The sequence below is a fragment of the Rutilus rutilus genome, assembly GCF_951802725.1.
Source record: "Rutilus rutilus genome assembly, chromosome: 12".
NCBI classification, from domain to species: Eukaryota; Metazoa; Chordata; class Actinopteri; order Cypriniformes; family Leuciscidae; genus Rutilus; species Rutilus rutilus.
The window spans coordinates 30,696,104-30,720,561 of NC_140217.1; the positions used below are offsets into that span (position 1 = coordinate 30,696,104).

General features: G+C 37.9%; 1 protein-coding gene and 1 long non-coding RNA gene across 3 annotated transcripts; both read right to left on the bottom strand.

Annotated features, from left to right (window-relative positions):
* Positions 1–434: 434 nt before the first annotated feature.
* LOC311300745 lies at positions 435–3,700 on the bottom strand. Its single transcript, XR_014629369.1, has 2 exons — positions 3,058–3,700; positions 435–2,225 (listed from the first exon to the last, which is right to left on the bottom strand). It is a non-coding gene; the product is annotated as an uncharacterized lncRNA (long non-coding RNA).
* Positions 3,701–3,931: 231 nt separating this feature from the next.
* larp4ab (La ribonucleoprotein 4Ab) lies at positions 3,932–24,392 on the bottom strand. 2 transcript variants are annotated; one of them, XM_084425249.1, is made up of 16 exons: positions 24,165–24,392; positions 18,475–18,616; positions 17,575–17,688; positions 17,393–17,483; positions 16,016–16,152; positions 15,833–15,936; positions 15,332–15,442; positions 14,753–14,806; positions 12,826–13,026; positions 10,965–11,068; positions 5,837–6,028; positions 5,427–5,475; positions 5,167–5,343; positions 4,929–5,053; positions 4,561–4,756; positions 3,932–4,453 (listed from the first exon to the last, which is right to left on the bottom strand). In XM_084425249.1, exons 1-16 carry the CDS (start codon positions 24,267–24,269, stop codon positions 4,076–4,078), a joined length of 2,280 nt encoding a protein of 759 aa, XP_084281375.1. In that variant the 5' UTR covers positions 24,270–24,392; the 3' UTR covers positions 3,932–4,075. The 2 variants fall into 2 exon arrangements, with proteins under 2 accessions (XP_084281375.1, XP_084281376.1); XM_084425250.1 differs by lacking the exon at positions 24,165–24,392 and adding an exon at positions 20,057–20,249.
* Between the last annotated feature and the right edge of the window lie 66 nt (positions 24,393–24,458).

Here is a 24,458-nt window from a genome sequence, read left to right on the forward strand (position 1 = left end):
TAATTAATCACAAATTTTTTAAAACAAATCATGTGACCAGCATACTCAAGACAGACCAGGCTGTGATAAATGATAAAAGGATTTGATGAAAAAAATAAAAATAAAAATCATTCTTATGCCCCAAAAAAGACGACAAAAACTATGTTACACCCAGATCACATTGCCAGTTTAAACACTGCAGCAGGACAGATACAGAAAGTCACAGGGTTTTACAATACAAACAATTAAATTTTGGTCTACTTTGTGTGTTATGTGGTGATAATACTTTTTTAATTTTAAGTTAAATTATATATATATATATATATATATATATATATATATATATATATATATATATATATATATATATATATATATATATATATATATATATATATAAATCCCTATAGAATTACTAGGTTGTACTTTCAAGTTGAAAAAAAGTCAAACACAGATTAAAATCATTTTATCATTTATTTTTTTTCTTCCATTTCCTTAAGCATTTTCATTAAACATCTACGATATCATCCAAAACACTTCACTCAGCAGTTGCTATGCCTATCCCCCCCTATTAAATTAAAAAGAAAGGATGAATACTTTTTTCCTTTTTTTTTTTGGCTAAAGACTTGCTACTTGTAACCGTGCCATCTCATGGTGTCTAAAAAGCTTACAGCCTACACAGGATATAAGATTAGGAACAAAACGTAATCATTTCATTTCACCAACCAGTTATGAATCAAATCCATTAATTCAGTTAAAATAATAAAAAAATAAAACCAGTTCCACTGATTTTTCTAATTTTAGTGGCACAGTCTCTACGTAAGTTGCGCCCAAGGATAATAATAAATCGCCAAACAAAATAAAAGTCTGAAAACATCTCAAACTAACAACAGGCATATGTTTGGGCAAGAAAGCCACAATGAAAGTTTAACAGAGAAACAGAATTTAAAACAAAATAAATTAAAACAAAACTGATGCATAATTTCCCTCCGATGCTTCTTCTAAAAACTGTAAAATTAAAAGTAGGGGATTGAGAAATTATTCATTAGGACACATTTATAACGTTCCACACGCACACAGATTTTTCAAAAACTAAAACATACATAGTTCAACTCACTAACCCAACAATCATGATAATAAGCACTCGCTCAAACAGTGGCAGAATAAGAGAGGAGTGAGGGAGGAGCTACTGCATTTAAACAGCACTTCCTGAGATTGTCTCTCTGCTGATTTGACTTTGGTCTGGATCTGTGCACAACCCATCCATACATGAGAATGAGATAAAGAGGGGAGGAAATCAAATTGAGGAGAGAATCATGCATAACAGCGTGATTGATTAAACATTTTTTTTAAACGTTCAAATACACATTATTAACTGAAACTTAAGACCCCTAAACAGTTTAATGTGATTACTGAATTAAAAAAAGGCTACCAAAAAATCCTGCAACAAGTATTGGACAAAAATGTGCAGTCATACACATCACCAATTTCCTCTGAGGTCCTGAGTTCCCTCTCTTTTACCAAGGCTGACGTGAGACTGGATAACACGGGTAAATGAGCTCTGTAGCAGGTATATTTTATGTAATCACACCTGAAATGTACAGGCATAAACGCAAGCGTCAAATACAGATTATTATTATTAAACGAACAAATAGAAGGAAAACACACAACATAGACGGACACTATATCACAGACTAGGACATGAAGCAGCACACTAACTCAGAGCATATAAAATCCAACCTGATTATTGTCACCAGCATCTACAGCAGACAGAAAAAACAAAGGCCGACAGTATAGAAACCCCATCAAGACTTTCACTCCAAAGGAAGAGGAAGACAAACAGTGGCTTTGCTCATTTACACAATGATATCTATTCATTCTTTCAGCATAAAAGTAGCTTGATCTTCCCATTACTGACAGACCCAGCATTCAAAAACACCATACATCACAGATGACACCGTACGACATTATACAGCACGACACCAACTCAAAATCACCTTAAATTGTATTATATTTGTCTGGATCTTTTTTTCTATGGATGTCTAGTACTATTTCATCCATTCGTCAGTCTTGATCAGTCGTGTCCTTCAAACCTACAAATTTCCCTCTTTCTTTGTCTGAACAGGATACACTTGTCTTCCAGTTTTAGACCGGGGTGGGAATCAATAAGCACCTCATGATTAAATTTTAATTAATTCACAAAGTGCTTTGAGCTTTCTGAATCAGGCCAAACCCTTAAAGGGATACTCCACTTTTTTCGGAAATAAGCTCATTTTACATCTCCCCCAGAGTTAAACAGTTGAGTTTTACCGTTTTAGAATCCATTCAGCCGAACTCCGGTTCTGACGGTACCACTTTTAGCATAGCTTAGCACAGATCATTGATTCTGATTAGTCCAGTAGCATTTCTTTCAAAATGACCAAAGAGTTTCAATATTTTTCCTATTTAAAACTTGACTCTTCTGTAGTTAAACCGTGTACTAAGATCGACGGAAAATGAAAAGTTGCGATTTTCTAAGCCTATATGACTAGGAACTACTCTCATTCCGGCGTAATAATCAAGGAACTGTGCGGCTGTACCATGGGTGCAGCAGGCGTAGTGATATGACGCAGCGCCTGAAAATAGGTCTAATAGGTTAGACAAACTTAGTCCCGGTCACGTTGGAAGAAGTTACCGAGCTGGGGACTATTTTCAGGCGCTGCGTCATATCACTACGCCTGCTGCACCCATGGTACAGACACACAGTTCCTTGATTATTACGCTGGAATGAGAGTAGTTCCTAGCCATATCAGCCTAGAAAATCGCAACTTTTCATTTTCCGTCGATCTTAGTACACGGTTTAACTACAGAAGAGTCAAGTTTTAAATAGGAAAAATATTGAAACTTTTTGGTCATTTTGAAAGAAATGCTACTGGACTAATCAGAATCAATGATCTGTGCTAAGCTATGCTAAAAGTGGTACCGTCAGAACCGGAGTTCGGCTGAATGGATTCTAAAACGGTAAAACTCAACTGTTTAACTCTGGGGGAGATGTAAAATGAGCTTATTTCCGAAAAAAGTGGAGTATCCCTTTAATACCTGCTTGAGAGATCGGTTTGAAACTGCATGGCGGACCTTGCATGCCACATATCGACAGGGCTCCCACACATTCGACCAAAACGTTCCCTTGACTTTTCCGGACGTTATTAATGACTACATAAGGGTTTTGTTTGAAATTATCTTAGAGAAATTGACTCATCATTTTGGAGTAATTTCTAGCAGTATAAATAACTGATATTTATTACATTAGTTTTTCATTCATTTCTATGATTCCCCCTCCCCCCCCCCCCCCCCCCCCCAAAAAAATCTGGAAATCCCGCTTTTGAAATTCCCCATTTTTCAAGGACGGTGAGCAGTGGGAACCTTTTATCGATATCTGTAATGTTTAATCTTGCGCATGTTTCCAATAAATTAAAGAACAAACCACAATGAATCGCAAATAATTCTGTCGATCACAGGATTATTTGGGAGCGCATCACATCTGAATCAAATTTTCCCCCAGCCCCTTTCAGGACTGATGCAAACACAGGAAGTAGTGCACAAACACACACACAAAGGTGAAATATGGACCGGTGGGGGCGGTATTATGCCGTCTTTGTGTGATCTGTTGCATACAAACAACATGTGCTTGATTTCTCACCAACAGTACTATCATTTATAGATAATAATAAAAATAAAAATAAAAGTACAACATTGTACACTAGTGCCAGGACCTTAAACACTCCAAGTAAAATCAAAACTCATTCACAAGCTAATTAATCGCTGTAAATCAGACAACACAGGAAGCATGGCCTCCATTTCTCAGTTCAAGTGTAAGAGGTTTTTTCATCTTCCTTAAATTCCTAGTTTTCTTCTGTATTTTTAAGAATCAACTTCCCAGATTTCAAGTCATTCGGGAGGCAGAGGATTCTTCGACACCACAGTGCGACAGTCCAGTTTTCATATGTAGATTTTATATAGATATATATATATATAGATTTATATACTCTTGCTTTATGTATAAGACATGTATCCAAGTATACACGCCAGTGTGCATGTGTCGTGGGCATAAGAGGCATTACTTTGGCGATCTGGGTGGGATGTTTTGTTCTTTTCCACTGCGTCTGTTGTACCCCGACTGTGGCGAGGAGCGCCGACCCTGTGGGGGTCGTCTCTGTTGCTCTCTGAGCTTAAAGCCTGACCCTCTGGGACCGTTACCACGTTGGTAGCCAGTCTGCTCTCTGGACGACCGACTCTCGCTTCCTTTCTCCATTTTCTCACCGGGGCTGCAGCGGGATGAAGCTGGGCCTTCCGCTTTGTTGACTCGAAGTTCACGTAGTGGTTGGTTTGTGGTGGGAGAAGGGGTGGGACTGGGGCTGGGCGGGGCTACTGGTGCAGGGGGAGGGTCTTTGGGTGGCCTCTGACACACCTCCGCATAGCTCAGCTTCCGAGGCTCCTGAGGAAAGTCAAAGCCTTAAAGGTTAACAGAAATCTAATTTCTTTTACTTTCATGTGTGAATAAGCTCCAGGAGCATTTATAATTTAGCAAATGAAGGTGTTTACCTGAAAAGATGTGATTGATGGCAGAGGTGGAGTAGACGTTTCAGTGCTTGAGGTTGATTGGCTGCGCAAAGGTTTTGGGGCGGAAATGGGCTGGACGTGGTGGTGTGTGGTCACTGATGCGGTCACTGATGCAGGCTCTGGAGGCGTGTCAGAGGTCTGAACCTCTTTCTCTGGTTTCTTCACTTGATGTGACGCACTGTACAGAGAAATGTGGAGTTCCACGATTTTCAACCTGCTTCTATTTGAACAACCTTAATAATAGTCATATTTATTTACAAATAATTTGTATATTTATAATTTAAAACCTTGATTAATAAATGCTGTGAAAGTAATGTTGATGCCTAATGCGTGTGTATGCATGTGTGTACCTAGTGGTAGGTGTGTCCTGTTTTGTGGCGGGAAGCTTTGGCGCTGGAGGGGACAGTCCGGTCGACTGGGCTTCCACTTGACATGTTCTGGGATCTTGACTGACATCTTGCTTATTTGTTTCAGGCTAAAGCACAAGGAAAAATTGCAACTTTGCTTGAGTGATATCGAAGATTCTCTGTGAACAAGCGAAACAATTGTAATTGAGAATACACAGGTACAGGAAGTAGGTCTTACTACCTTGTCCCTGCTGATGCCCTTAACTACATCTGCCATGCGATTCTCCAACACAGACTCCGTTTGCATTGTCACACCTGGCAGACAACTCGGCACACCTCCTGGTAAAGGCGGGAAGTTAGTGGTTGCGAGGTCAAACTTTGGAGGCGGAGTTTTCACCTCTGATTCAGGATTCTGCCTCTGTGTAAAATGAAATTGAATGAAACAAGAGACAACAAAAAATTTACAATTTTGGAGAACCATGCAATAAACTTGGGACTTACCATCCTTTCATCTTCTCTTCTCCTCCTCATGCCACGATAGCTTCCTCTCCTGGACACATTACTTAAGTCGTTAAATACACTCGTATCATCAAACCTGTCAGCATTCAGAGAACGCACTTAACAGATGACCCTCAGATCTCATAATCTTAACGCTCACTGGGACAGGAGTGACAAGAGACTAAGGAGAGAGACCAAGAGAGATAAAGGAAAGGAAATGAAAGGACAAGAGAAGAAGTGATCAGAGAGAAAATAAAGAACTCCTAAAGTCTTCCCATCACTCCCTGCTTCCCTCTATGCGCTTAGTTGATCATCACTGGGTCAAAACAACCAAATCTGATTCTTATACAGTTAACTTAAATTATACAGGTACAAGAAAAATGCTGCTACATGTCTTATCCGTGTGTACTGACCTGGCCCGGCTGCTGACGCAGAGTTCGGAGAGGTGGTTCTCTCTGGGGGAAACTGGCGGTTCAGAGAGCGGGGTGAGGGTGGAGGCAGTGGTGTCTGAAGTGGGGGTGCATGGGGGCTGAGGACTACCGGCACCGGACGAAGTCTCTGTCAGCTGACTCGCATCAGCACGAGGCTGTGGCTTTACATGATTCCTGCACAGAAAAATCACCCATTTCTCAGAAGTGATAGCATGTAACTATAACCATGGCTCAAAAGCCAGAGCAAAGCTGAATAAACATCCTTAGAACAGATAGTTTATTCAGCTGGGCTTTAAGGGTGGTCTCTCTCACTGTGTAGAACAAGCATCACAAATGGAGATGTTACGCATGAGAGATGTAGTGACAAAAAGAAAAATGTTTTGCAGAGAAATTCCTGAAGTGACACCATTTTCATTTCTTTTGTAGCAGGCTTGCTGCGGTAGTCAGGGTTTACCGGTGCTACACAGTGTTCGGACGTAACTGATTACGTTACATGCCCGACACAGCACCAACAATGTCATTTCGCTTTTTTTTTTTTTTTTTTAATAAAAACCATTTTGTTCAATTGGACAGCCAACACTACTCCTAGCAGCAGAGTCGCAGTGAAGAGAGTAAGAAGAGATGACCGACAAGACGATGGCAGAGGATTTGCTTGCTGAGATGCGCATTGACAATTTTGTGTGTATGTGTCCTTTCAAGGGCAAGGAGATGCGAAAGAGGAATCAATTGATTGTTCACGCGTCTTAAACACGACTCTCTGTGTGTGCACGGCTGTACTTACAGATAACAGCGAGCGCGTACCGAATTGAGTTATCTATCGCATCTTCTTGCATTGCAATAGATTAAAATCGCTTGAATGTGTACATTTGCAAGACAAAACATGGCAAATTATAAACATTTGCTCTATGATGGTTAAACTTTGCAATTAATCCACAAATCACATTGGGCCTGGTCCGTACGAACCACGGATAAACAATGATCCATATAATCCCTACACCGTAACCCACCCTTAAACCTAACCATACCACTAAACCTGTCCCTAACCTTACACGCATCCCACCTCAATAGCAGCAAAAGTGTTTTGCAATACAACATGAACACAACAAGTGCATAGCACCCAACAATTACTTTTTCGACGCAAGTACATAAAAGAATATAAAGTGAACAAATATTGTTGCTACTTCCTTTTAACCAAAATTACATTTAGGCTATCTCATTTGCCATTAAATTGGATTAAGCATATATTGGCACTATAGGCCACTGGCTCACCAGTCCTCATCATTCAACACCTATGCAGATTTTATTTATAATGCATGTACTTCAAGACACAATCAGGAAATTCTCATACCTGCAGAGCAACAGATGATACATGCAAGGACAGGGTTACATGACGGATCTGATGACAATGCACTGTCATTCACTGTGAAAGCCAACATGCAACATACAGCTTTTAGCCGAGTCATGATGGTCTTTCACTATGGAGCTCTTACTCATGGTTAAACAGCACTAAGATGAACGTGCATACGATTATGATTTAAGATGAATTTACCTGAAGGCATTGATTACATTCTTTCTGGAATAAAGTGGAAGTCTAGAAAGTAAAAGTAACAAAGACAGTCTGACTCCAGTGTCTCAAACACAGAGCTCCGCCTCACTTTCTGCACATGACAAGGAAATCAATGTAGTTAAACTTCAACAATATTTCACACTTGAACAAAAACTTCAGCCAATTTAATTGTAAATGGAGGGATAGACATGTGCTGATATACGATAATATGACATCACAATAATGAACATGCACGGTATTATTGTGGGCATTTTAAAATACCATGAATAATTATTTAGGAAATATTCAGATTTGTAGAATGCATTTTAAGAATACTTTTCCATCAACTGGTTAAAATGTACAACTGTGTGTGTACTACGTCAAAGAGGCATGTGCACTCTGATGTAAACAAGTCCAACACGCATGAGCAGCAAGGCGGAACGAGTGAAGGGGACGCACTGAATGACAATGCGCATTCACTCTCTGACAGCAAATGGTGCTTATGGAAGAGCAGAAATGCAACCATTACATTGGAAACCCTAGTAAACAAAGTATTTAATAGTTTAAAACAGCCATTCAGATTTTTGTATTTGCAATGGTGTTTATCACACTGGCAAATTCTTTATAGGCTATTTATTTCAAACTTGTACATTTTAAATCTGGACTACAACATGCCCTAGATATTGACTAAAAATGTTCTGATTCTTTATTATTGTTCGGTAACACTTCACAATAAGGCTTCATTAGTAAATTCAATAGTTAAACTCACTGATGAAAAATACTTCTAAAGCATTTATTAATCTTAAAGGGATAGTTCACCCAAAAATGAAAATTCTGTCATCATTTACTCACCCTCAAGTTGTTCCAAAGCTGTATGAGTTTCTTTGTTCTGCTGAACACAAAGGAAGATATTTGGAAGAATGTTTGTAACCAAACAGATCTCGGTCCCCATTGACTACCATAGTATATTTTTTTCCTACTATGGAAGTCAATGGGGACCGAGATCTGTTTGGTTACAAACATTCTTCCAAATATCTTCCTTTGTGTTCAGCAGAACAAAGAAACTCATACAGGTTTGGAACAACTTGAGGGTGAGTAAATGATGACAGAATTTTCATTTTTGGGTGAACTATCCCTTTAATGTTAGTTTCAACATATAATAATACATTATTAAAATAAAAACCTGAGCTAACACGAACTAACAATGATCAGGTTTTTTATTTTTTTTTAACTAACGTTATTAAATATTAACTTCTGCACAAAAATGAGGACATTTTCAGTAACCGAAACTAAACAGCGTCTCTAGTGAAACTAAAAGGCTGTCACTCAGCGCGCAGTTACATTGTTACGGCAACAGACTGTCTTTGAGAGTCATTAAACCGTTCACAAACATGTCATTAAAAGATATATGTAATGAAACAAGGTGTTAATTATTTTTAACTTTGAGCTCCACTTTTTAAGGATCAGCTGACCAGCAATGCGTCGCATGGGTAACGCTGAAGCTGATGCTTCACTTAATAGAGACCAATGGCATTGATTCAATGCCTGATTCGCTGATTTTTTTCCCCCCCGCGGCTTCCTCGCACTGTGGAATGCTGACTAGCGCTGTTGCTGATGCCATTTATGGTAAATACCTTTAAACGTTAAAAGGGTGATACGACAAATATTTAGCTTTCCTTGGACCGTGAGATACAAGATGGTTTTAATGTGACCTTCATAAAACAGGGTTTCTGCAGGTACATTTAAGACTGCAAGACCTTTTTAAGACCACGTAAAGAAAACCTAAGGAATAAATTAAAGGGAACTCAATACATCATGTTTTCTAAATGTCCTTGTCTATGGAGAAACACATAGTTGGTCTATTAACAACACTTCAGAAAGTTGTAAAATACAACTTCCAACTAGGTGCGCAATATTAACTAAAAATGTATCTCGCTATTTTCTGGGATTTTCTTGATAATGATAATTAGACTATATTTGTGTGTTATTGTGCTGGTTCCATGGCAGGTTTAGGACTGCTGTGGACAGCTGACTCCTAAAGTTTATGATATTCTTCATATTCTGTGTGGTGGTCAGTTCACAGCAGTGACAGAAATTATTTTTTCTTTGTACAGATGACAATGTTAATCAAAACAATCCCCTTTCACACGGATGCGCGGAAACAACTTATACCGCTGTATTATGCATGCCAGAAAAGTAGTTGGCCATGTCACTTTGTAAAGAATGACATACGCATTACTACAGTGCACTCGAGCCGAATGCACATGCCTATAGCCAAATAACAATCTATATATTTTTTTGGTCCGATTTTCATTCTGAGGAAGTTAATCTTGAAAATACGGTATTTTTACTCTGTCTTCTGGGTAAAATTCATCTTAAAGCCAGAAACATTCACTGTAGTTCCTAATTTTAGAATGTTCTTCTCTGATAAAAAGTCCTTTTACTTCCTTTAAGAAAACATCAAAATCTTTGAACACATATATCATCCTTGAGTATGTTGTATTAAGGAAACTTTAATTGTTCATGATAAAATATTATATTGTGTTGATATGTGTAATTCTTATAACCACTTGAGATGATGTCCATATGTGATATTTGTTAACTTTTAAATTATATAAAAAGACTAAATTACGCAGTGAAATTATAAATGCGCATCCGCACTAGTCTAATCTACAAGACTACACGTAGTGTATACATGCACTCTCTGGGTGTGTGTGAGGGATATACGCGATAATGTCAGATCGCACATTGTTAAAACACGTCATTACGATATTAAATCGCAGACGATATATAAATCACACCCCTCTACTTCCAACTGATATCAGTTACTTTTTAATGTATTTTACAAAAAAAAATAGCTTGAATACCTCTGCTCCCAACCACTAGAATATGGGGGGGGAAAATTACTGTACCTTTGGATTACACTGCAAAAAAAGGATATTCTTCCTCAGAGCAAATGTCTAAAGATTCTTAAATCAAGATGCATTTATTGGAGATACAAAATATGAAGTCTTGTTTATCCAGCTGAGAGTTGCAGTTTGCTATCATAATGCTCAGGCATCAGTTGGATGTTTTGACCTGCCGTTCAGTCTGTATTTCAGTGAATAATTCATTTGTACTTGAGCGCTGTGATTTAGAGGCTTTAAATTATTAGATTGCAAACAGAAAAGCTATAACAAAAAACTGCTTCTTTCCATTTTTCAAACTATTATTTCCAATACAATGTATTGATTGAATAACCAACTTCAGAGGTTGAATCTTAAGTTAACGCACTGCATACAACACCTGCATACAGGCGCACTGCATACAACATTTAATGCCATGACTTCATGAATTTAAGACTGTCTGCTTTGATTTAAGGCATTTTCAAAGCCTTAATTTGTGGAAGGGTGAATTAAGACTTTCTTAAGACCAGCAGCAACCCTGAACAAGTCAGGTTTTATTAAAAACCAACCCCTAGGATATAAATTTCCCATGGTAGAAGAAACAACCGATTATGTTTTTGGCAGAGAGGGAAAGGGATAGACTAAGAAAGATTTTTAAAACAACATTTCAGGATCTTACCGGTTGCGGGAGTAGTTGCGTGTAAGGCTGATTGGAGACGAGCCAGTTTTGTAGTTTCCTGCTGTGCCAAAGCCATTAACAAATGTGCTGTTTGGAAATGGAGCCTGCAAGATGAAACAACAGCTGAGAATAACCCACACATCCTCAAACTCCTACAAATTATCTTCAATTCACATTTTTGTGTCGCATGCCTAAAACACCTCTTAACATTAATGTGAAACGCTAAATGAACCAAACAACTGTTGGCATGGTAACCATTTAGAAAGCAGTCAACTGTCCTGACAGACTTCATACTGCGCTTCACTCCAGTAACTCCCCTGCAGTTCGGCCTGCAATCACAAACCTGATTACAAACCCAGAGACCTACTGAGACTCCATCAGCTCATACATTCAGCCTCCATGACTGCAATACAAATTTAACTAAAAAGGCTATCAAAAAGAGTAACTCATTCAAATCTGTTGAAAAATGACTGCGTTGCTACAAAGCTTAGACATTGAAAAGTCATTTAGTCGTCATTCCACAAGTGACCCTCAGATCTCATAATCTTTACGCTCACTGGGACAGGAGTGAACTTTAAGGTGGAGGGGGGGGGGAGGGAGAGAGAGAGAGAGAGAGAGAGAGAGAGAGAGAGAGAGAGAGAGAGAGAGAGAGAGAGAGAGAGAGAGAGAGAGAGAGAGAGAGAGAAGAAGAAAAAGTCCCCACAAATTCTGATCACTCCCTGCTTCCCTCTATGCGCTTAGTTTATCATCACTGGGTCAAAACCAAATCTGCTCTGATCATCTTTCATATACAGCTACAATTGTGTTTTCTGAACATACATCAATTATTTTTGAAACTGCAGTCTAACTGCAGATAAAATTTTTTATTTTAAACCATCTGAAATATTTTAATAAAATAAATTATTCTTAAATATTTTTTGTTAGTATTTACACTACCATACAAATTTAGCAAGGATACATTAAATTGAAGGGACAATAAAGACTTTTTTTTTACACATTTTAAAGAAATTATTTTCTTTTGAATTATTCTAATAAAAAATAAAAAAAGTATCATGTTTTTACCATATTATAATGCAACACAATCATTTTTAACTGATAAGAACTGTTTATTGAGCAGGATATTAGAGTAGTTTAGTCGTCTTTAGGGGTGGAAGGGATCGCAGTTGATCCGTACGGAACAGGCCCCACGGCATGCATGTGATTCGCGGATAACTGCTAAATTTAACCATTATAGAGTGAAAGTTTATAATTTGGACGCGTTTTTTCTTGCCAATTTACACATTCAAACAATTTTAAACACGGAAGAGGCGAAAATCAGAAAGAGAGAGTGAGAGAGGGGCGTTTCAGACAGCGCTCAAACACCAAACTGATTCCTCTTTCACGTTTTGTTGCCCTTGAATGAACAGGACACAAACACAGAATTATGTAAAAATACCCGTCTCGGCAAGTATTCTCTCGTTTGTCATAAGTGAACAGTTGTGAAAGAAACCGGATGTTTGTCAGTTTTTGCGGTCCGTGCATTCGGTACTAAAGTGACAGCAGACGCCTAATATTCATACTGTTGTCTGTGTCATTAATGTTAATAAAACAACAAAATACAGCTTTAACAAAGATAAAACTATATTTAATTTCTACAGTGAACAAAGTGTTAGTTTACATTTAGGCTTAATAATTTCTGTACATGAATACTACTTTGTTATTTAGTATCCATCTCGGCTTGTAATTTGTGTATTTATTCTTATTTTTATTACTCACTGTTCACAATTTCACTTATATGTGGAAATTGTCACTTGAATCTCTTAATTCAGCAGTAAAACACTTATATATTATATTATTAATAAAATATATTTCAAGTTCTCACCAGTGGCGTTTCAAAATAAGGGGTGGGTGAAGGGGTCCACGTCTGTGGCAGAAGGCTGTAGAGAGGGTACTGCTGCGGAGGCTGGTACACCTGCTGCAGGTAAACTGGAGACGAGTACTGTGATGGAGTGGAGTACACTCCAGAGTCAACGGCCCCATAACCGTTCTTAGCAAAGAACGTGTTAATGGCCTTGATGCGAGCCTACCATGACAAAAACATACAAAGACAGACCTGCATTAAAACCAGGGCTCGTTGTTCAAAAGAAATCTTGAAAATGGGTTGTTCAAAAGATAAACGATTCTGAAATTGGAAATCTCAGTATAGATCTGGATCAAATCATCAAGTTTGTGTTGTTCAAAACTGTTCAGTAGGTTTGGGATACCTTTTTATATAAAAAAGGAATAAAATAAAAATCAGGATCATCCTGATCCCAGCAAAAGGGTGGATTTCAGGAACAAAAATGTAATAAAACATTAAAACTGGTCATAAAAAAATACAACATTTGTATCATAATATACGCTTTTTTTGCTCTTAATTAATTTAACTGTTAAAATAACAAATTAGACATTAGGTTACCTATTATTAAGCCTTTCAGTACAGTAAAAAGTAAAAAAGATTTTGTCTGGGAGGAATTTTTTTTTTTATGTTTGTGTTCTCTTGCAAATGTTCTGCATTCCCCAATAAACTGTTCACTCAAAACGATTGAGTTCTTTGGGAATAAACGCAAAGTTTCCTGGGGGAACACAAAAGCATTAAAATTAGAGATGCACCGATATTAAATTTCTCAGCCGATGACGATTATTCAGAATGACAGCTGTCGATACAGATACTGATAGTTTGATTTTCTAAATAAAAAATTAATAAAATAAAAAATAAATAAAATTCTCTCTTACAAATAATGCTGCAAACTACACAGGGAACCCTCTCATCTGATACATTACTATAATATTAGAGGATAAAATTAAAAACAAGTTATTGTATTCAACTGCCATTTATTTTCAGATATAATTACACTCAAATAAAAACTGAAATGTTTGTTTCAGTTTATGGCAATTTTATTGCTTATTGCTTTATTGCTTTACTTGAATTAAAGTGGAAGAGATGACTGGCGCTGCCGCTTGATCAGCGTTACAGCGATCTGTCATGTCATATTTAAAAGCATCAAAAGACCATTTATTGTTTAAAATTTCATGATAAAATGGACATTGCTTGAACTACGGGTGATCCATAGGGTCAAATAGAGACTGCTTTAACGTCACTATTTTTCTGTTAATGCGATAGTTATAGTCCAAATCCAACACAAGAGATTTTCACACAGATTGCAGTCTGAACACGTTTTTCCACACCCTTATGATTGACAGGTTATAATCATCCCTGATTATTGGCTGTTTTTAAACAATCGACCAATGGGTGATAGTGAAAATAATTGCTTTAATCTGCAGAGAACAGTGCATCTCTAATTAAAGCACAATTTCACCCATTTCATATTTTCCCCCCATTACCATTAGTGCCTCCATAGGGGTCTGATTGTTTAGAGGAAATTGAAAATGGAAGGGATGTTTGATTGTTGTATTTTTTTTCTCTTCAATTAAAAGCCCTTGAAGTGACCCCACATTGACTATTCTACCTGTTCTTTACATAGCTAGTAGCTACTGTGAAATGTACAACCCAATTTGAAGCACCGAATCATGGGACTTCCAAATCTAGATAATTCTGATCAAGATTCAACTTTGAACAACTGGGCCCAGAACATCCGAGATCAACATCCATTATGTGCGATGCACATTCATTTTTAAACTAAACGGAGGCCTTAAATGACAAGTGCACATTCACACATCCATTCACTAACACACAAGCATATGCACATGCTGGCATAAATCATCAGTCTGGTCAAACTATAAGACAGAGCAACACAATGTGCACTCACCATAATTGGTTTGCCCTGAAAGGTTTTGACTTCCTCACGCAAGTATCTGTAAGCCTGTGAAACAACGTGGCCAGATAAAGACCATTTGCATTAATTAAATCAGCAGACAAAATGCAAAAACACGTTAGGCCTCATCCATGCAACAACAGAGCAAAAGGGCATATTGGTTTTCATATCAGCAAATTATGGCTGTTAAAATAACTTTTTAGTTTTAAGCAGAGCAGCTAGTTAATCAGCAGCTAGCTGATATTATATGTATATCATAATTTTATATAAACCAAGTCTTTACTGCTTTTTAGATTTCATTATGGCCATATTTCATGAATTATAATAGTGAACAGAAAATTACACATTACAGATTAAATGGTCATGAACCATATCACAGGAAAAGGGCATCACAACCATTCATGAAAAAAAAAAAAAAAAAAACACTTTCACTTGCAACATCTGAATGAAATGATCTGAATGAGTTAACTCAATATGATAGCAGAGATCTTGAAAAAAACCCAACACATGTAAGAAAGATTTTACCAATTATTTATACAGACAGCCGTTTGTGAATGTGTTTGTCAATAATACCTGTTGAGCATCAGTGTCAGACTGGAATGTGATGTACCAGTTGTTATTGTGCGCAAACTCCACGCTGATGACCTGCGGACACTTCTCACTTTTAAAAAGTGCCTCCACCTCCTGACAGAGAGACAAAAGCATTAGTCAGCAAATCAAAATAATAAGTGAAAACTACTGAAAAACAGAAGGTCAGATATCCCTCAGATCTCATAATCTCACGGTCATTAGGGCAAAATCCACTGTACTGAGAGAGAGAGAGAGAGAGAGAGAGAGAGAGAGAGAGAGAGAGAGAGAGAGAGAGAGAGAGAGAGAGAGAGAGAGAGAGAGAGAGAGAAATAAGAATAAAGTACAGATAAAGGAGGGTTTAAACAAGAGGACAATGAAATCTCAGCAGCAATGGTTCTGGATCCTTCCAAGCGCGATACTGATCATCATCGGGGTAACCACAGTAATAATAACTAATCTCTACCATATACAGCTACAAGAGATGAACATACAGAGTGGTCTCACCTCGACAGGTGTGGTCTCAGGGACTTCTCTGAGGATGATGATGCATCTCTTGTGGTTTGGCCGTACCTTCTCGCCCTTCTCATCCACCTGCACCATGGGAGAGGCTGAGAAGGACAACACAGTTAAATGCAAGGAATGAACAAACTCTGTAACTTTGGCCAGTGTCTTTTTTTTTTTTTTTACCTCGTAGCACCTCAAGTATCAGGTCCATATCAGTAGTCAGCAGTTTGACCCCCTCCATGCTCGCAATGGTCCAAATAGGGACAAACTGATCACTGTCCATCTGAGATATCAGGTAAAGGTCTTTGGAGAGATTCTCCCTGTAGAAGAAAAAATAATAATTGTAATGAACAGATGTTGAACACTTGCAATGATATTCAAGTTTCACTTGGTAAACTTGGTGTTTCACTTGGTAAAGCCTTTGAATACAGATTAAGCAGAATTGTAATGTCTGCTTTGCTAACTACAAGCTTCCATTACATGATTTGCATATTCCATTGATAGAAAGCCATTACTCCAAATATTACTGTGTTATCACACCACTGGGCATGTTTGCTTAAGTTCACATGTGCAAATGAAAAAAAGACCAGATGTTTTTCTACAAACGGTCTTTCTTTTGACTAGTTGTATTTTTAAAATAAGACTAGTCAGTAGGTTTCCTGAACAACTAGTCAACTAATTGATCCTAAAGAAGCTAGTTAATTCATTAGTTAACAGAGTGATATGAAAAAAAACACTTCTAAAGCATTTATTAATCTTAGTTAATGTTAATTTCAACATTTAATAACACATTACAATCAAAAGATGTAACTGTATTTAATGGACCTGAGCGAACAAACTAACAATGATCAGGTGTTGTTTTTTTAACTAACATTAGCAAAGAATAATAACTTCTATAACAAATGTAGCTATTTCTCATTGTTAATATTGGTTAATGCAACATTAATAACTAAAGGACCTTTTTGTAAATTGTTATTTATTCTTTTGCACTTTAATCTGTTTGAAACATTTGTTTACTTTATAAATTTTTGTGTATAGCTTTGTATAGTTTAGTGTATAGTTATTTTTGTTGTGAAGTGAAAAAGTGAACACTGTGATAAAATACTGTACGCCGTGATAAAAGCAATCATCACAACACAAATTTGATACAGTCACATGCCTAATATGTAACTAAAACTAAATGACTTCTGGTATCCAATAAGCATACTAAAAGATAAAAGATGATCATTTTAATATTTGGGTGATCTATTCTTTTCATATCGAATTAAATTATAAAGAGATTACAACTGTGCATGCTTGACAACCAACAATTACAATACTGCTGAATGAAAGCGCTTCAAATCAGATTGTCCATGAAATCACTTCCAATGTCTTAGGTCCATTAAGACATCGCATTTAATTACTGAATGAGAATTTTTTTCAAGCAAGAGTAGAATAAGCATTGCTTTATTGTTCAGGTGATTATGAATTTCTATTCATCCCTGAAGGTCTTATGTATAAAAAAATAATGTAATATGGGAGAGCAGGTGTAAGCATGTCTGGGCGTAGAGTGGGTGTTACCTTGAGAAGCAAAATTCTAGCTGCTTCTTCAACGACTCCTTCAGACTCTCTTCGGACAGTGGAGGCTGCTCCTCGACGGTCTCGCCCTCCACTGAGCAACAAAACATACAGTCAACAATGACAATCGGCCATTAAGCATCACGGATGGAATTAAAGTGTGACAGTGGGTGTTTGTGGCAGACCTGGTTCGTAGAGTGGGTAAGCCAGTTCTGCTGACTCAATGCCATTCAACATGCTGCTCTCCACAGGAGGTGCTGACTCAGAGTCACCATAGCCAACAACATACTCCTTGAAACCTTCAGAAGAGGAATGGCAGTAGTAGTAAATTAATTTGAAACCTTTCCATTCAGTTACCATGCAAGAACAGCAATAGGTCATGCAACCCTCAGATCTCATAATCTCACAGTCATCAGGGCAGACCCAATCCACTGCGAGAAAGAGCAAGAAATTTAGTTTGAGAATTAGAGAAAGAAATGAGAAAGAACAGAATGGAGGGAGTAAGAGGAGAAATTAGGTTGAAAGATCTCTACAGTGAGAATAGTTCTGGGTCCTTCCAAGCGCGATACTGATCATCACTGGGTTTTAGGAAACTTTAACATCATGTCTGAAATTATCTTAGTTGCTATTGCATATGAATCCCCCGCAGAGTAATTTCATTCGTCTCAAAACACCTGCCAAGAATCTAGCCACGTCTAACCAGAAAAACCGCAACAACATACCCATAAAGCAGGGCTTCCCAAAACCCTGGAGGTTTGAGAGGGAACTTCAGGGTGTTCATGAGTTTATGAAAAGTCAATTAAATCATAGAAATATAAAATAAATAATTTTCTAATAAACACAAATCAAAGTAAAACTTACAAAAGATACAACATTTCATTTATCTGCATGTCATTAAGCAAAGAAACCAAGTAAACATGTTATAATCATATTAATATTAACTTAAAATCCTTTTGTTTCCTACATAAAACAAAGAAAAGGGGTTGACCATTTTAATTTCCAGGTGAACAATTTGAGAAGATAGCATGAAGTCCATTTGTACACATTACTTGCAGCACTAAACAACTGCCAATCAATATACGTACCCTCTGACTCCTCAGTAGAGACAGTTTCTCCTTGTGGCCAATGGCACGTCTCTGTGGCCGCCTCCGGAGCCTGGGCGGTTGGTGCAGACACTTCCTGCCACACTTTAGCATTGGGATTCAGACCGGCCCCCTTGGTGGTCACCTTGAAGACAAGGTTAAAAAAATAAAATAATCCAATTTTCAGATCACAGTAGAATAAAACCAGAAGAAATCTGTCAACACTTTCCAACTGTAGATTCAGTAAACAGAATTGAGACTTAACTACAACAATACTGGTCATTTACCTACCCATTATCATAGACTAAAACTGACAGCCATCTATCATGGCACAACCTTATCAAAGTTAATGTGGAGTAACTGTTAAATGTAGTTGGACCACAATTGTACTTTACAGGTGGTCAGTGAGATGAAGAAATATCCCATATCTTGAAACTATAAACAGTGTAAGCCGTTTGATCTGACACAAACCCTTTTGAAAGTAATTGCATACTTCATTATAACAGGGGTGAACTTTTGCAGCCCTGAAATCACAGCATTGCAATTTTGAAAAGTTCCCCCAAACATTCATCCAAAATGTGATTAAAATAACGTATTTTAATATCACTTTCAATAGGGTAAAAAGAAAATGCAATGTCAGTGCTTGGGTCTTTTAAGGGTTAACAGATACGACGCTTTCAAAGTTTCACATGACACGCCGAGGAACAAATTACAACACTGCTTCAAACTTTGCTGTAAAGTCTCAATTTTGAACTAAGTTATATCGACTATAACTGCTCCCTCAAATGGAAATTGTGTGTTATTTGATGAAGGACGTCTGAAGAGCACGGTGAAGTAAAACAAACACCACAGAACAGGCAAGGGCTCCAACTATTAACACACTCCACGAGTTTGAAAACCACAACGGTGCACAACTTCCCCCTCCAACTTCTCTATACTTTACGCCACTGCGCCCGATCAGGGTTGAACATCATCCACAAGATCTATTACTTACCCGACGCGACACTCCATACACACACACAGATAGGTTTTAAATAGTTGGCCTTTCACCCGTTTAATCTGATTAGCCACTCCGATAAACCAGAGCGAGAGTTCAGGGCAAAGAGCTACAAACGTGCATCTGTAACGCAGCCTGGTTAACCTGACTAGTGCTTTATTGGATTTGAACGGGCTAAAGTTATTTTTGAACGAGAGGATAAATAAAAAGTCGATGCGATTCGTGGATTCCTTCAGTTTTTGATGATGTAGTCATTACTAGTTGTAAATTTCACCAATAAAAGTTACGCACCTTACGCTAATAAAAGAGGCTGGCTAAATAGCTAGCATTTGTTGCACGCACGTGGATCTTTTGCAACCGACGGTCAGTTCGCATCCACATAAACAAGGTATTACATAGCCTAACTAACCTTGCTTATCGCTAACTAATCGATTTAAAACCAGAAACAAATAATAATAACTGTAGCAGCACTACAAAACCACAAAAAAAATGTCTTCTTGTTGAACTCATGGCTGGCGCCATCGAGCTGAATCCATGCCGCAGCTGTGAAGAACCTTCGCGGTCGCCAAAATGACCTCTTTAACTCACCTCCACAAACAACAGCATGGTCTTCTCCCCCGACAACGTTACCCCTCGCTAGATACCTTGTAGGCGAATTAATCTAGCTTATAATAACGCAGCAACGTATTCCACTTATTTCCGTTTAAAGCAAAAGTGCAAGTTCACTACCAAAGAGTTTCGCGGCCACTATCTGCATCAATCCCCTTAGCTCTGCGTAAGCATGGGCAAGGCACTTGACGAGTCTGATTGGCCGTTCGCTCGTCTTTCCTTCGCCTTTGTGATCACATGCAGAAGCACATTTTGAAAATCTCCCACCCACCATTACGGGATTGGTGCATGCTGAAATACGTCATATGGAATCTCCCTGTGATTGGAGTGGGCTTTCGTCTGTCAAATGTATGTTCAAGTTACCGGAACTGTAACCTCTGCCATCAAGATCAGTGCTGAGCACGTGGCGACAGCTGAGACAAATGCAGTACAGGCTTGACAAAAAAATGAATGAAGTAAAATATGAGCAATTTACAAATAACACAAAATTTGGAAGCAATAAAATGTCTTTTAATGATACAATTTGTGTATTACTGTAATATAACAGAGTCTTAATATCGTAATGTCACGACACGAGGCATCGAATAGTACTAGGAACGCCTAATTTAGACAATGGACAATCTGGTGGGCGGATCTCACTGCATTCACTTGTTAAAAGAAACTGACGAAAACCGAGACTTGGAAAAAAATGTGAGAGCCCTATAAAAAGTCTTCCAGAACTGTCTAATAAAAATGTGTTTTGATAGCAAGTCAGACACAAAATTCAATCAAGTATGCCATTTTGTTCAAAACAATATTAAAACGTACAATACTTAGTTTATTCATTTATTATTTAGGAAAGTCCATAGTTTCCCTAAAATTATATTTCTACTGCTGAAACTCTAATTCCGGACATCTTTATCTATACTAGCTTGTCAGAAGCCAAAGTAAATTGAATTGTTTTCATGTATCCATACAGAAAAAAAGTGGTTCTTAACCAGTGGACTGGGACCCACAAGAGGGCCTCAGCAGACTTCCAAGGGGGCTAAAAATTATTACAGTTATTTAAAATAAGACAAAACTAGCATTAAAATAAGGTGTGCAGTGCAATATGTAGTGTATTTTCAGGGAAACGGCCAGCTAAAGTAGTTCCAGGTCTTGACCACATTATCACTTCGCCAAATGATTTCAGTTATTTCAAAGGTCCTTACAGCCTACAACAGCAAAATAACCAAAATCCACAATGACACTGACCAAACAAATAAATATAGTAAACAATAGGATAAAACGACAAATTATTTCCATGTTTTTTCCCCCACAAAATTAAGTTTTATTATGTACGGAAAGCACATACTCTCTTTCTCCCGCTCTCTCTCCCACTCAAACACATACACACACTCGCACAGAAACATGTTGTCAGCGCTGCTCTGATGATTTTATCAGTAAAATAGTTTGACAACTTAAAAGCTAAATGACATTTCTCAATAGCAAGGTAACAGCGCTGTTCTTGAAGCAGCTAAACTTACAGTTTCGCTTTTAGTAGAGACGCTGCTGCCAAACACTTTTGAGAGACGCACAGACTCTGGTAATTCACACATGCTGAATCTCTCTCTCTCTCTCTCTCTCTACCAACTGCATTAATAAATGCATTAGTCTACTGTCAATGGCTCAAGCATCCATTACTAGCTACTACTGAACAATGTTTGGAGGTGTGGTAACCGCATAAGCTGAATAATTTACTCCAGTCCGTTAAATTATTAGAAAACAATACACACCAGATGTGTAACTGCTTCACGTTGTAGCCACATTACCACCTCGGGTGTGCATTATTTTCTAATAATTCAACGGCCTGTTGCCAATTAATCCTTCCTTAATTCACCCCCACAATAACTGTCTTTAAAGTCTTTAAAAACCTCAACATAATAGGTTATGTAAATTACTACTACATTCATAAATTAAATACATTTTAATTAAAATTTAAATGAATAAAACTCCATGCCCATTCTTATTATAAATATACATTTTTCTTGTTATATATTTTATGAGGCAGAAATGTTGAGTACAAAATATTTGTTTATCCTTGACCCATTAACTCATAAATAACTGCAAATGTCATGGGGCCTTCAAATATTGAAGGTTAGACTAATGTCTGCATAATTTTAAAGAGAGAGAGAGAGAGAGCTTCATTTTGGTGCAAGTCCACATGTATCATTAAAAACATGGTAGTACAATGATATTCTTTAAGATACTATGTTAATACCATGGTACATGAATATGGTAATCACTGAGCACCATCGTATACGGATGTACCACAGTATTAAAATTGAACGCCATCCCTGGCGTTCATTATTTTGTTCAATTTGGGTTAAAAGATGAGGTTAACATGCTTTAATGTTCCAAAAACTCATTTTTCTCATAATGTACATTATTGCAGCTCCTCTATTCTTAGTCTGTTTGAAATGCAGTAATTTCTACAAAGCCCCTCCTTCCGAAAAGCTTAGAGTGCTCTGATTGGCCAGCAGACCCGATGCGTTGTGATTAGCCAAACACCTTGAGCCTGATCTGAACCAACTTTGCAAGCACCACTTGAGCAGAACGTTTCACAGCGCTAATGAATTAGTCTTTGTATAAAACCGGCGTTGTATAGGAAGCTGTCCTGACCTCTGTTAAATTGTGCTATGCACAAGCAAACTTTTGGGTTGTACTGTTTAAGAACAGCTGTATACATCTTAATCCTTGATTCCTAATTTCATCTGTTTTCGGAAGGCCAAACAAATTTTTTGTGTTTTGCTTTCGCCTCCAAACAAACAGTCTCAGCGACATGACGACAACACTACAATTCACAGAAGCCCCGTCTTCTCTCTTTGCGTATGCCTTTGGAGGGAATTATGCTAATCTTTCACAATGTGACGTAGACGTTTGAGGAAGTAATAAGTCTGGACTTTGGTCAATGCGTTTTAGGCAGGTCTGGATTGTTAGATAGAATTAATCCCTTTGTGGGAGACCATGAGCTTAGTAACTTTGCAGATCGTATGCATGTACAAACAGATACATTACACACCTAAGGAAAAGGAAAACATTAAAAAGGATCATATGACATTGACCCCTTTAAAGTTGACCTTCCTCACCATGTTAAAACATTCATTGCAGTGACTAAGCACCTCAAGTCTCTGTTCAACAACAACAACAAAAAGAACACACAGGCATGATACAAGAATCTGGGCAAATCACTAACAGAAATATGTGCCTGGTAAATGTATAATGTACTTGTAATCACAGCGGTGTCACAGTTAGAAATTAAATCCTGTTTAAAGTACATTAGTAGCATTTGTTTGATTTTTTACTAAGTGGAAAAAGAGTCATGCATCTTGATTTGTTAGACTAGAATATCATCAACCTTGGTTAAATGAGAACCATTTAATTATAATAATAGAGTTTCAATTATTTAAATAATTTTAATACATATAAATTATTAAAATGAATTGTTTTTGACAAATGCACCCAACATGATTACACTAGATTTTAATTATTCTAGAAAAACAATCTCGAAAAGTAGTTAATTGTAACTTAAAGCAAGCTGTCAGGTGGTCGTGGGGTATTTTAATTTCCAAACGAGTTAACACGCTTGTAATAGAAAACGTATGAACCTTAGCTCGAGTCATGCAAACATCGCTCATTTACAGTAGAGCGCTCCGCCGACCAGGATACGAACACGTGCTGTGTCATTTATGCGCAGACGAAGCCTCGGTGTCAATATATTTAGTTTATGTTGCCTAGTAATGTCGTCTTACCGGTGTCCGACTTAAAGCCGGCTAGCCAGGCGTAGCTAATACTCAACTAAGCAGTTGTTAAGCTCAACGATTTCAGTGGATCGATAAAACGTAACGAACTGACAATCTGGGTAGCGCGCAAAAGCACAGGTAGTTTGTCAGCATATTGCAAGTAGATACTGATGCTTAACAGTTCGATAAACATGTGGTCTAAACACGTAGGCTATGTTCTAAATATGGAAGTGCTACACTAAACGAAAAGTTAACACACAGTAACGTCGTGTTTCGCGGGAGATTAAGTGGGTTGTGCAGATTCAGCACCACAGGCCTGAGCTCACCATGCTGCCGTGGTCCTCGCCGGTTTTCTCCTCTTGATCTCGGGCGACTGATCCCGGCTCGACCTCCTCCTTCTGTTGCGCTTGGCTGCTACTCTCCGAAGTCATCGGCCGCCTTCGGCTCTGCACCGGCCGGCCACTCTCGACCCCGATTCCGCGATCAAGCTCCTCCTCGCCCGATCCGCCACTCCTCACACCGGCTGAATGCAACAAGCACTTGCTCTAGCTAGTTAGGGTCGGTTTGTCTTACCGTTTCAGAAACTAAACAAAGATGGGAAAAGGGAGCTGCGCTTACAC

Bases quoted from the DNA above. Each gene is read 5' to 3' on its own strand.
- larp4ab (XM_084425249.1), bottom strand. From the start codon at position 24,269: ATGACTTCGGAGAGTAGCAGCCAAGCGCAACAGAAGGAGGAGGTCGAG. The intron at 17,689-18,474 runs GTACGTATATTG...CCTCTTCTGAAG, and splicing joins CTCTACTGAGGAGTCAGAGG to GTTTCAAGGAGTATGTTGTT. The intron at 13,027-14,752 runs GTGAGTGCACAT...TTGTCATGGTAG, and splicing joins TTCAGGGCAAACCAATTATG to GCTCGCATCAAGGCCATTAA.